The sequence below is a fragment of the Chiloscyllium plagiosum genome, unplaced genomic scaffold (genome assembly GCF_037043375.1).
Source record: "Chiloscyllium plagiosum isolate Xiang-an unplaced genomic scaffold, Cpla_swu_hap1 HiC_scaffold_51, whole genome shotgun sequence".
Classification (NCBI taxonomy): domain Eukaryota; kingdom Metazoa; phylum Chordata; class Chondrichthyes; order Orectolobiformes; family Hemiscylliidae; genus Chiloscyllium; species Chiloscyllium plagiosum.
This window is the reverse complement of record NW_028270189.1, coordinates 836,868-850,651: the sequence shown is the minus strand read 5'-3', so window position 1 is coordinate 850,651 and position 13,784 is coordinate 836,868. Positions and strand designations below refer to the sequence as shown.

Genomic DNA, 13,784 nt, shown 5'->3' with positions numbered 1-13,784 from the left:
ACTCTCAAACAATCTCACACACACACGCTCACACAATCTCACACACTCTCACACACACACTCTCACACAATCTCACACACTCTCACACAATCACACACACACACTCTCTCTCCCACACACACACACTCTCACACAATCTCACACACTCTCACACACAATCACACTCTCTCACGTACATGCACTCACACTCGCACACACATGCACGCACACACACGCACGCACACACACGCGCTCTCACATACACACACACTCTCTCACACACACACACTCTCTCACACACTCACACACCCTCACTCTCACACACTCACACACACATACACACACACACTCTCTCTCACACACTCTCTCACACAAACACACACACTCGCACACACATACACTCTCTCTCACACACACTCCCTCTCACACGTGCACACACACACATTCTCACACACTCTCTCACACACACTCACACATTCTCACACACTCTCTCACACACACACACACACTTCTCACACACAATCTCACACACTGACACACACTCACTTGCACACACACACACTGTTTCCCACACACACACTCTCAAACAATCTCACACACACACGCTCACACAATCTCACACACACACGCTCATACAATCTCACACACTCACACACACACTCTCACACAATCTCACACACTCTCACACAATCACACACACACACTCTCTCTCCCACACACACACACAATCTCACACAATCTCACACACAATCACACTCTCTCACACACATGCACTCACACTCGCACACACATGCACTCACACTCGCACACACTCACACACACAAACATTTTCTCACACACACTCTCTCACACACACTCTCTCTCCCACACAGACACTCGCACTCTCACACACACACACTCACATACACACACTCTCATACAAACACACTCTCCCACTCTCTCTCACTCACACACACACACTCTCTCACACACACACACTCTCTCACACACACACACTCTCACTTACACTCTCACACCCACACACTCTCTCACACACACAGACTGTCACTTACACTCTCACACACACACCCACACTCTCGCACACACACTCTCTCACATACATACTCACTCACAGACTCACACACACAGACACACCGCCCTCTCCCCACCTTCTGTCTGAGAGTCGGGTCCCAGCCAGGGGCTGACTGACCTCTCCTCTCTCTCTTTCTCTGTGCCCCCCTCGCCCTGCAGTGAAGCAGCCACCGGTAATCACAGAGCAGACCACAGCGAACTACACTGTCTTCCCCACCGACGATATCGTCCTGAAATGTGAAGGAAAGGGGTTGCCTGCACCTGAGTGAGTACTCGCAGGGCTTTCACAGACTGCTGCATGTACTATCTGTACCCTGGGCCCGGCCCTGGGACTGGGTATATGCCCGTGTGTACACGCTGGGGGCAGGGTCTGCGACTGGGTATATGCCCGTGTGTACACACTGGGACAGGCTGTGGGACTGGGTATATGCCAGTGTGTACACACAGGGACAGGCTGTGGGAGTGGGTATATGCCCGTGTGTACACTCTGGGACTGGGTATATGCCCGTGTGTACACACTGGGACAGGCTGTGGGACTGGGTATATGCCAGTGTGTACACACAGGGACAGGCTGTGGGAGTGGGTATATGCCCGTGTGTACACTCTGGGACTGGGTATATGCCCGTGTGTACACACTGGGACAGGCTGTGGGACTGGGTATATGTCCGTGTGTACACTCTGGGACTGGGTATATGCCCGTGTGTACACACTGGGACAGGCTGTGGGACTGGGTATATGTCCGTGTGTACACTCTGGGACTGGGTATATGCCCGTGTGTACACACTGGGACAGGCTGTGGGACTGGGTATATGTCCGTGTGTACACTCTGGGACTGGGTATATGCCCGTGTGTACACACTAGGGACAGGCTCTGCGACTGCGTATATGCCCATGTGCACACACTGGGACAGGCTGTGGGACTGGGTATATGCCCGTGTGTACACACTGGGACAGGCTGTGGGATTGGGTATATGCCCATGTGTACACACTGGGACAGGCTGTAATCCTGGGTATATGCCCATGTGTACACGCTGGGGACAGGCTGTGGGACTGGGTATATGCCCCTGTGTACACACTGGGGACAGGCTATGGGATGGGTATATGCCCGTGTGTACACACTGGGACAGGCTGTGGGACTGGGTTTATGCCCGTGTGTACACGCTGGGGGCAGGATCTGGGACTGGGTATATGCCAGTGTGTGCACACTGGGGACAGGGTCTGGGGGTGGGTATATGCCCATGTGTACACACTGGAACAGGCTGTGTGATTGGGTATATGTCCATGTGTACACACTGGGGGTAGGGTCTGGGAGTGCAAATATGCCCGTGTGTACAAACTGGGGGCAGGATCTGGGACTGGGTATATGCCCGTGTGTACACACTGTGAAAGGCTGTGGGACTGGGTATATGCCCCAGTGTACACACTGGGGATAGGCTGTGGGATGGGTATATGCTCGTGTGTACACACTGGGGACAGGCTCTGGGACTGGGTATATGCCCATGTGTACACACTGGGGACAGGGTGTGTGACTGGGTATATGCCCCTCTGTACACACTGGGACAGGCTGTGGGACTGGGTATATGCCCGTGTGTACACACTGGGGACAGGCTGTGTGATGGGTATATGCCCGTGTGTAAACGCTGGGGACAGGCTCTGGGACTGGGTATATGCCTGCGTTTACACGCTGGGGACAGGCTCTGGGACTGGGTATATGCCCGTGTGTACACAATGGGGGCAGGGTCTGGGAGTGGGTATATGTCCGTGTGTACACACTGGGGACAGGCTGTGGGATGGGTTTATGCCCGTGTGTACACACTGGGACAGGCTGTGGGACTGGGTATATGCCCGTGTGTACACACTGGAACAGACTGTGGGGCTTTGTATATGCCCGTGTGTACACACTGGGGACAGGCTGTGGGACTGGGTATATGCCCGTGTGTACACACTGGGACAGGCTGTGGTGCTGGGTATATGCCCCTGTGTACACACTGGGACAGGCTGTGTGACTGGATATATGCCCGTGTGTACAGGCTGTGGAATGGGTGTATGCCAGTGTGTACACAGTGGGGGGCAGGGTCTGGGAGTGGGTATATGTCCGTGTGTACACGCTGGGACAGGCTGTGTGACTGGGTATATGCCCGTGTGTACGCGCTGGGGACAGGCTGTGGGATGGGTATATGCCCGTGTGTACACGCTCAGGACAGGCTGTGGGATGGGTGTATGCCTGTGTGTACACACTGGGGACAGGCTCTGGGACTGGGTATATGCCCGTATGTACACACTGGGGACAGGCTGTGGGATGAGTGTATGCCCATGTGTACACGCTGGGGACAGGCTGTGGGACTGCGTATATGCCCGTGTGTACACGCTGGGGACAGGCTGTGGGACTGGGTATATGCCCGTGTGTACATGCTGGGGACAGGCTGTGGGACTGGGTATATGCCCGTGTGGATACACTGGGGACAGGCTGTGTGACTGGGTATATGCCCGTGAGTACACGCTGGGGACAGGCTGTGTGACTGGGTATATGCCCGTGAGTACACACTGGGGACAGGCTGTGTGACTAGGTATATGCCTGTGTGTACACACTGGGGACAGGCTGTGTGACTGGGTATATGCTCGTGTGTACACACTGGGGACAGGCTGTGTGACTGGGTATATGCCCGTGTGTACACACTGGGGACAGGCTGTGTGACTGGGTATATGCCCATGTGTACACACTGGGGACAGGCTGTGGGACTGGGTATATGCCCGTGTGTACACGCTGGGGACAGGCTGTAGGACTGGGTATATGCCCCTGTGTACACGCTGGGGACAGGCTGTGGGACTGGGTATATGCCCGTGTGTACACACTGGGGACAGGCTGTGGGACTGGGTATATGCCCCTGTGTACACACTGGGGACAGGCTGTGGGACTGGGTATATGTCTGTGTGTACATGCTGGGGACAGGCTGTGGGATGGGTGTATGCCCATGTGTACACACTTGGGACAAGCTGTGTGACTGGGTATATGCCAGTGTGTACACACTGGGGACAGGCTGTGGGACTGGGTATATGCCCGTGTGTACACACTGGGGACAGGCTGTGGGACTGGGTATATGCCCGTGTGTACACACTGGGGACAGGCTGTGGGACTGGGTATATGCCCGTGTGTACACACTGGGGACAGGCTGTGTGACTGGGTATATGCCCGTGTGTACACACTGGGGACAGGCTGTGGGACTGGGTACATGCCTGTGTGTACACACTGGGGACAGGCTGTGGGACTGGGTATATGCCTGTGCGTACACACTGGGGACAGGCTGTGGGACTGGGTATATGCCCGTGTGTACACACTGGGGACAGGCTGTGTGACTGGGTATATGCCCGTGTGTACACACTGGGGACAGGCTGTGGGGCTGGGTATATGCCCGTGTGTACACACTGGGGACAGGCTGTGGGACTGGGTACATGCCCGTGTGTACACACTGAGGACAGGCTGTGTGACTGGGTATATGCCCGTGTGTACACACTGGGGACAGGCTGTGGGACTGGGTACATGCCCGTGTGTACACACTGGGGACAGGCTGTGTGACTGGGTATATGCCCGTGTGTACACACTGGGGACAGGCTGTGTGACTGGGTATATGCCCGTGTGTACACACTGGGGACAGGCTGTGTGACTGGGTACATGCCCATGTGTACACACTGGGGACAGGCTGTGTGACTGGGTATATGCCCGTGTGTACACACTGAGAGCAGTGTCTGGATCGTAGCGGCGATCTCTCCGTTACCTCGGCGATGAACCCTCGCGGGATCATGCCATCCCCTTCGAACAGGCAGAAGCCTCCCTGAGATTCGGGTTAAGGGTTGGGCTGACATCCTAACCTGGACTTACGTGCAGCGTTTCCTACGGATTTACTGGCCCGGGATCCTCTCCGAAACATCACCCATGCTCGGCCGTTACACACACTCTGTCATCCTGCTGAATCCCCTCCCCTCAGAACACCACCCACCCTCCCTTCCTTTACCGTATCCTCGTGATTTTGTAAACCTCTATAAGGTCACCCCTCAGCCTCCGACGCTCCAGGGAAAACAGCCCCCGGCCTATCCAACCTCTCCCTGTAGCTCAAACCCTTTCCTGAACCCTTTCCCAACATCCTTCCCTGTAGCGGGGAGACCAGAACCGAACGCAGTATTCCCAAAGCGGCCTCACCGATACAGCCGCGACATGACCTCCCTACTCCTATACTCCTGACCAATACAGACAGCATACCAAACACCTCCTTCAGCAGCCGGTCACCTGTGACTCCACCTTACCAGACGGTGGCTTGTTTCATTAACACGAGAGTTCTGGGTTCCAACCTCCGTCACATTAAGTCACCGAAACAGACCCTTTGCTCCAACCCGTCCACGCCCATCCACATGTCTTAAAGTAATCTCGTCCCATTTACCTGCACTTGGCCAATCTCCCACGAAACCATTCGCATCCAAAACCCCATCCAGATGCCTTTTCAATGTTGTCAATGTACCAGGCCCCACCACTTCCTCTGGCAGCTCGTTCCACACACGCACCACCCTCTGGGGGAAAAACAATTTAGCACGGCCAATCCCACCCTAACCTGCACATCCCTGGGCACTACGGGGACAATTTAGCACGGCCAACCCACCCTAACCTGCACATCCCTGGGCACTACGGGGACAATTTAGCACGGCCAATCCACCCTAACCTGCACATCCCTGGGCACTATGGGGACAATTTAGCACGGCCAACCCACCCTAACCTGCACATCCCTGGGCACTACAGGGACAATTTAGCACGGCCAATCCACCCTAACCTGCACATCCCTGGGCACTACGGGGACAATTTAGCACGGCCAATCCACCCTAACCTGCACATCCCTGGGCACTACGGGGACAATTTAGCACGGCCAATCCACCCTAACCTGCACATCCCTGGGCACTAGGGGGACAATTTAGCACGGACAACCCACCCTAACCTGCGCATCCCTGGGCACTACGGGGACAATTTAGCACGGACAACCCACCCTAACCTGCACATCCCTGAGCACTACGGGACAATTTAGCACGGCCAACCCACCCTAACCTGCACATCCCTGGGCACTACGGGGACAATTTAGCACGGCCAATCCACCCTAACCTGCACATCCCTGGGCACTATGGGGACAATTTAGCACGGCCAACCCACCCTAACCTGCACATCCCTGGGCACTACGGGGACAATTTAGCACGGCCAATCCACCCTAACCTGCACATCCCTGGGCACTAGGGGGACAATTTAGCACGGACAACCCACCCTAACCTGCGCATCCCTGGGCACTACGGGGACAATTTAGCACGGACAACCCACCCTAACCTGCACATCCCTGAGCACTACGGGACAATTTAGCACGGCCAGTCCACCCTAACCTGCACATTCCTGGGCACTACGGGGACAATTTAGCAAGGTCAATCCACCCTAACCTGCACATCCCTGGGCACTACGGGACAATTTAGCACGGCCAATCCACCCTAACCTGCACATCCCTGGGCACTACGGGGACAACCCACCCTAACCTGCACATCCCTGGGCACTACGGGGACAATTTAGCACGGCCAATCCACCCTAACCTGCACATCCCTGGGCACTACGGGGACAATACAGCACGGCCAATCCACCCTAACCTGCACATCCCTGGGCACTACGGGGACAACCCACCCTAACCTGCACATCCCTGGGCACTACGGGGACAATACAGCACGGCCAATTCACCCTAACCTACACATCCCTGAGCACTACGGGACAATTTAACACGGTCAATCCACCCTAACCCGTACATCCCTAGGCACTACGGGGACAATTTAGCACGGCCAATCCACCCTAACCTGCACATCCCTGGGCACTACGGGACAATTTAGCACGGCCAATCCACCCTAACCTGCACATCCCTGGGTACTATGGGACAATTTAGCACGGCCAATCCACCCTAACCTGCACATCCCTGGGCACTACGGGGACAATTTAGCACGGCCAATCCACCCTAACCTGCACATCCCTGGGCACTATGGGACAATTTAGCACGGCCAATCCCACTCTAACCTGCACATCCCTGGGCACTACGGGGACAATTTAGCACGGCCAATCCACCCTAACCTGCACATCCCTGAGCACTACGGGGACAATTTAGCACGGCCAATCCCACCCTAACCTGCACATGCCTGGGCACTACAGGACAATTTAGCACGGCCAATCCACCCTAACCTGCACATCCCTGGGCACTACGGGGACAATTTAGCACGGCCAATCCACCCTAACCCGTACATCCCGAGGCACTACGGGGACAATTTAGCACGGACAATCCACCCTAACCCGCACATCCCTGGGCACTACGGGGACAATTTAGCACGGCCAATCCACCCTAACCTGCACATCCCTGGGCACTACGGGGACAATTTAGCACGGCCAATCCCACCCTAAACTGCACATCCCTGGGCACTACGGGGACAATTTAGCACGGCCAATCCACCCTAACCTGCACATCCCTGGGCACTACGGGACAATTTAGCACGGCCAATCCACCCTAACCTGTACAACCCTGGGCACTACGGGGACAATTTAGCACGGCCAATACACCCTAACCTGCACATCCCTGGGCACGACGGGACAATTTAGCACGGTCAATCCACCGTGACCTGCACATCCCTGGGCACTACGAGGACAATTTAGCACGGCCAATCCACCCTAACCTGCACATCCCTGGGCACTACGGGGACAATTTAGCACAGCCAAACCACCCTAACCTGCACATCCCTGGACACTACGGGACAATTTAGCACGGCCAATCCACCCTAACCCGCACATCCCTGGACACTACGGGGACAATTTAGCACGGCCAATCCACCCTAACCTGCACATCCCTGGGCACTACGGGACAATTTAGCACGGCCAATCCACCCTAACCCGCACATTCCTGGACACTACGGGGACAATTTAGCACGGCCAATCCACCCTAACCTGCACATCCCTGGGCACTACGGGACAATTTAGCACGGCCAATCCACCCTAACCCGCACATTCCTGGACACTACGGGGACAATTTAGCACGGCCAATCCACCCTAACCTGCACATCCCTGGGCACTACGGGACAATTTAGCACGGCCAATCCACCCTAACCTGCACAACCCTGGGCACTACGGGGACAATTTAGCACGGCCAATCCACCCTAACCTGCACATCCCTGGGCACTACGGGGACAATTTAGCACGGCCAATCCACCCTAACCCGCACATCCCTGGGCACTACGGGGACAATTTAGCACGGCCAATCCACCCTAACCTGTACAACCCTGGGCACTACGTGGACAATTTAGCACGGCCAATCCACCCTAACCTGCACATCCCTGGGCACTACGGGGACAATTTAGCACGGCCAATCCACCCTAACCTGTACATCCCTGGGCACTACGGGGACAATGCCGCACAGCCAATCCACCCTAACCTGCACATCCCTGGGCACTACAGGGACAATTTAGCACGGCCAATCCACCCTAACCTGCACATCCCTGGACACTACGGGGACAATTTAGCACGGCCAATCCACCCTAACCTGCACATCCCTGGGCACTACGGGGACAATTTAGCACGGCCAATCCACCCTAACCTGTACATCCCTGGGCACTACGGGACAATTTGTGACTCCTTGTGAATTATCTCGGCCACAGGTTTCGCTGGACGAAGGACGGGAAGCTGTTCGATCCGGCCAGTGATCCCCGGGCGACGATGAATATCAGTTCTGGCACCGTGGTGATTGCCACCTCAGCTAATGGGGTGTCCATCAGGCAGTATCAGGGCACCTATCGATGTTACGTCAGCAACGACTACGGAACCGCCATCTCCACCAACATTAACCTGGTTACAGAGAGTGAGTCTGCTTCCCAGCTCACCGCACCAGCCCAGAGACAGAGGGAGGCTCCCTCTACACCCAGGGACAGGGCGGTTACATACACAGTACAACTCCCTCTACACCGTCCCCCACTCGCAGGGACAGGGGGGTTAGATACAGAGTAAAGCTCCCTCCACACCGTCCCCCACTCCCAGGGACAGGGGGTTAGATACAGAGTAAAGCTCCCTCCACACCGTCCCCCACTCCCAGGGACAGGGGGTTAGATACAGAGTAAAGCTCCCTCTACACTGTCCCCCCACTCCCAGGGACAGGGGGGTTAGATACAGAGTAAAGCTCCCTCTACACTGTCCCCCCACTCCCAGGGACAGGGGGGTTAGATACAGAGTAAAGCTCCCTCTACACTGTCCCCCACTCCCAGGGACAGGGGGGTTAGATACAGAGTAAAGCTCCCACTACACTGTCCCCCCACTCCCAGGGACAGGGGGGTTAGATACAGAGTAAAGCTCCCTGGACACTGTCCCCCACTCCCAGGGACGGGGGGTTAGATACAGAGTAAAGGTCCCTCCACACCGTCCCCCACTCCCAGGGACAGGGGGTTAGATACAGAGTAAAGCTCCCTCTACACCGTCCCCCAATCAAACACTCTGAGGGACAGGGGGTTAGGTACAGAGTATACTCAAGGTTACTGAGTGACAGTGTGAGGGAGCTGGATTAACATCAGTAGTGTTACAGTCAGTAACACAGGGCCCTGGGGGGGAGAGGGGTTACTGAGTGACAGTGTGAGGGAGCTGGATTAACATCAGTAGGGATACAGTCAGTAACACAGGGCGCTGGGGGGGAGAGGGGTTACTGAGTGACCGTGTGAGGGAGCTGGATTAACATCAGTAGGGATACAGTCAGTAACACAGGGCCCTGGGGGGGAGAGGGGTTACTGAGTGACAGTGTGAGGGAGCTGGATTAACATCAGTAGGGATACAGTCAGTAACACAGGGCGCTGGGGGGGAGAGAGGTTACTGAGTGACAGTGTGAGGGAGCTGGATTAACATCAGTAGGGATACAGTCAGTAACACAGGGCCCTGGGGGGGAGAGGGGTTACTGAGTGACCGTGTGAGGGAGCTGGATTAACATCAGTAGAGATACAGTCAGTAACACAGGGCCCTGGGGGGGGAGAGGGGTTACTGAGTGACAGTGTGAGGGAGCTGGATTAACATCAGTAGGGATACAGTCAGTAACACAGGGCACTGGGGGGGAGAGGGGTTACTGAGTGACAGTGTGAGGGAGCTGGATTAACATCAGTAGGGATACAGTCAGTAACACAGGGCCCTGGTGGGGGGGGAGAGGGGTTACTGAGTGACAGTGTGAGGGAGCTGGATTAACATCAGTAGGGATACAGTCAGTAACACAGGGCCCTGTGGGGGGAGAGGGGTTACTGAGTGACAGTGTGAGGGAGCTGGATTAACATCAGTAGAGATACAGTCAGTAACACAGGGCCCTGTGGGGGGAGAGGGGTTACTGAGTGACAGTGTGAGGGAGCTGGATTAACATCAGTAGGGATACAGTCAGTAACACAGGGCCCTGGGGGGGCGGGGGAGAGGGGTTACTGAGTGACAGTGTGAGGGAGCTGGATTAACATCAGTAGGGATACAGTCAGTAACACAGGGCGCTGGGGGGAGAGGGGTTACTGAGTGACAGTGTGAGGGAGCTGGATTAACATCAGTAGGGATACAGTCAGTAACACAGGGAGCTGGGGGGGAGAGGGGTTACTGAGTGACAGTGTGAGGGAGCTGGATTAACATCAGTAGGGATACAGTCAGTAACACAGGGCCCTGGGGGGGAGAGGGGTTACTGAGTGACAGTGTGAGGGAGCTGGATTAACATCAGTAGGGATACAGTCAGTAACACAGGGCGCTGGGGGGGAGAGGGGTTACTGAGTGACAGTGTGAGGGAGCTGGATTAACATCAGTAGAGATACAGTCAGTAACACAGGGCGCTGGGGGGGAGAGGGGTTACTGAGTGACAGTGTGAGGGAGCTGGATTAACATCAGTAGGGATACAGTCAGTAACACAGGGCCCTGGGGGGGAGAGGGGTTACTGAGTGACAGTGTGAGGGAGCTGGATTAACATCAATAGGGATACAGTCAGTAACACAGGGCGCTGGGGGGGAGAGGGGTTACTGAGTGACAGTGTGAGGGAGCTGGATTAACATCAGTAGGGATACAGTCAGTAACACAGGGCCCTGGGGGGGAGAGGGGTTACTGAGTGACAGTGTGAGGGAGCTGGATTAACATCAGTAGGGATACAGTCAGTAACACAGGGCCCTGGGGGGGAGAGGGGTTACTGAGTGACAGTGTGAGGGAGCTGGATTAACATCAGTAGGGATACAGTCAGTAACACTGGGCCCTGGGGGGGAGAGGGGTTACTGAGTGACAGTGTGAGGGAGCTGGATTAACATCAGTAGGGATACAGTCAGTAACACAGGGCTCTCGGGGGGAGAGGGGTTACTGAGTGACAGTGTGAGGGAGCTGGATTAACATCAGTAGGGATACAGTCAGTAACACAGGGCCCTGGGGGTGGAGAGGGGTTACTGAGTGACAGTGTGAGGGAGCTGGATTAACATCAGTAGAGATACAGTCAGTAACACAGGGCACTGGGGGTGGAGAGGGGTTACTGAGTGACAGTGTGAGGGAGCTGGATTAACATCAGTAGAGATACAGTCAGTAACACTGGGCACTGGGGGGGAGAGGGGTTACTGAGTGACGGTGTGAGGGAGCTGGATTAACATCAGTAGGGATACAGTCAGGAACACAGGGCCCTGGGTGGGGAGAGGGGTTACTGAGCGACGGTGTGAGGAAGCTGGATTAACATCAGTAGGGATACAGTCAGTAACACAGGGAGCTGGGGGGGAGAGGGGTTACTGAGTGACAGTGTGAGGGAGCTGGATTAACATCAGTAGAGATACAGTCAGTAACACAGAGCCCTGGGGGGGGGAGAGGGGTTACTGAGTGACAGTGTGAGGGAGCTGGATTAACATCAGTAAGGATACAGTCAGTAACACAGGGCCCTGGGGGGGAGAGGGGTTACTGAGTGACAGTGTGAGGGAGCTGGATTAACATCAGTAAGGATACAGTCAGTAACACAGGGCCCTGGGGGGGAGAGGGGTTACTGAGTGACAGTGTGAGGGAGCTGGATTAACATCAGTAAGGATACAGTCAGTAACACAGGGCGCTGGGGGGGAGAGGGGTTACTGAGTGACAGTGTGAGGGAGCTGGATTAACATCAGTAGGGATACAGTCAGTAACGCAGAGCCTGGGGGGGAGAGGGGTTACTGAGTGACAGTGTGAGGGAGCTGGATTAACATCAGTCGGGATACAGACAGTAACACAGGGCGCTGGGGGGGGAGAGGGGTTACTGAGTGACAGTGTGAGGGAGCTGGATTAACATCAGTAGGGATACAGTCAGTAACACAGGGAGCTGGTGGGGAGAGGGGTTACTGAGTGACAGTGTGAGGGAGCTGGATTAACATCAGTAGGGATACAGTCAGTAACACAGGGCCCTGGGGGGGGGGAGAGGGGTTACTGAGTGACAGTGTGAGGGAGTTGGATTAACATCAGTCGGGATACAGTCAGTAACACAGGGCCCTGGGGGTGGAGAGGGGTTACTGAGTGACAGTGTGAGGGAGCTGGATTAACATCAGTAGGGATACAGTCAGTAACACAGGGCACTGGGGGGGAGAGGGGTTACTGAGTGACAGTGTGAGGGAGCTGGATTAACATCAGTAGGGATACAGTCAGTAACACAGGGCACTGGGGGGGAGAGGGGTTACTGAGTGACAGTGTGAGGGAGCTGGATTAACATCAGTAGAGATACAGTCAGTAACACAGGGCCCTGGGGGGGAGAGGGGTTACTGAGTGACAGTGTGAGGGAGCTGGATTAACATCAGTAGAGATACAGTCAGTAACACAGGGCGCTTGGGGGGAGAGAGGTTACTGAGTGACAGTGTGAGGGAGCTGGATTAACATCAGTAGAGATACAGTCGGTAACACAGGGCCCTGGGGGGGAGAGGGGTTACTGAGTGACAGTGTGAGGGAGCTGGATTAACATCAGTAGTGATACAGTCATTAACACAGGGCCCTGGGGGGGAGGGGTTACTGAGTGACAGTGTGGGGGAGCTGGATTAACATCAGTAGGGATACAGTCAGTAACACAGGGCGCTTGGGGGGAGAGAGGTTACTGAGTGACAGTGTGGGGGAGCTGGATTAACATCAGTAGAGATACAGTCAGTAACACAGGGCACTGGGGGGGGGGAGAGGGTTACTGAGTGACAGTGTGAGGGAGCTGGATTAACATCAGTAGAGATACAGTCGGTAACACAGGGCCCTGGGGGGGAGAGGGGTTACTGAGTGACAGTGTGAGGGAGCTGGATTAACATCAGTAGAGATACAGTCATTAACACAGGGCCCTGGGGGGGGAGAGGGGTTACTGAGTGACAGTGTGAGGGAGCTGGATTAACATCAGTAGGGATACAGTCAGTAACACAGGGCCCTGGGGGGGAGAGGGGTTACTGAGTGACAGTGTGAGGGAGCTGGATTAACATCAGTAGAGATACAGTCAGTAACACAGGGCCCTGGGGGGGAGAGGGGTTACTGAGTGACAGTGTGAGGGAGCTGGATTAACATCAGTAGGGATACAGTCAGTAACACAGGGCGCTGGGGGGGAGAGGGGTTACTGAGTGACCGTGTGAGGGAGCTGGATTAACATCAGTAGGGATACAGTCAGTAACACAGGGCCCTGGGGGGGAGAGGGGTTACTGAGTGACAGTGTGAGGGAGCTGGATTAACATCAGTAGGGATAC

At 55.4% G+C, this 13,784-nt stretch overlaps 1 protein-coding gene across 1 annotated transcript in view; it reads left to right on the top strand.

The window, feature by feature from the left end:
• Nucleotides 1-1,215: 1,215 nt before the first annotated feature.
• The window catches only part of LOC148134931 (neural cell adhesion molecule L1-like), a 101,588-nt gene continuing 89,019 nt past the window's right edge, over nt 1,216-13,784 (top strand). The window contains exons 1-2 of the mRNA XM_087985250.1: nt 1,216-1,315; nt 8,751-8,950. Of these exons, the coding sequence (XP_087841376.1) occupies nt 8,809-8,950 (142 nt within the window). The 5' untranslated portion in view covers nt 1,216-1,315; nt 8,751-8,808. The remainder of the gene's footprint in view (nt 1,316-8,750; nt 8,951-13,784) is intronic.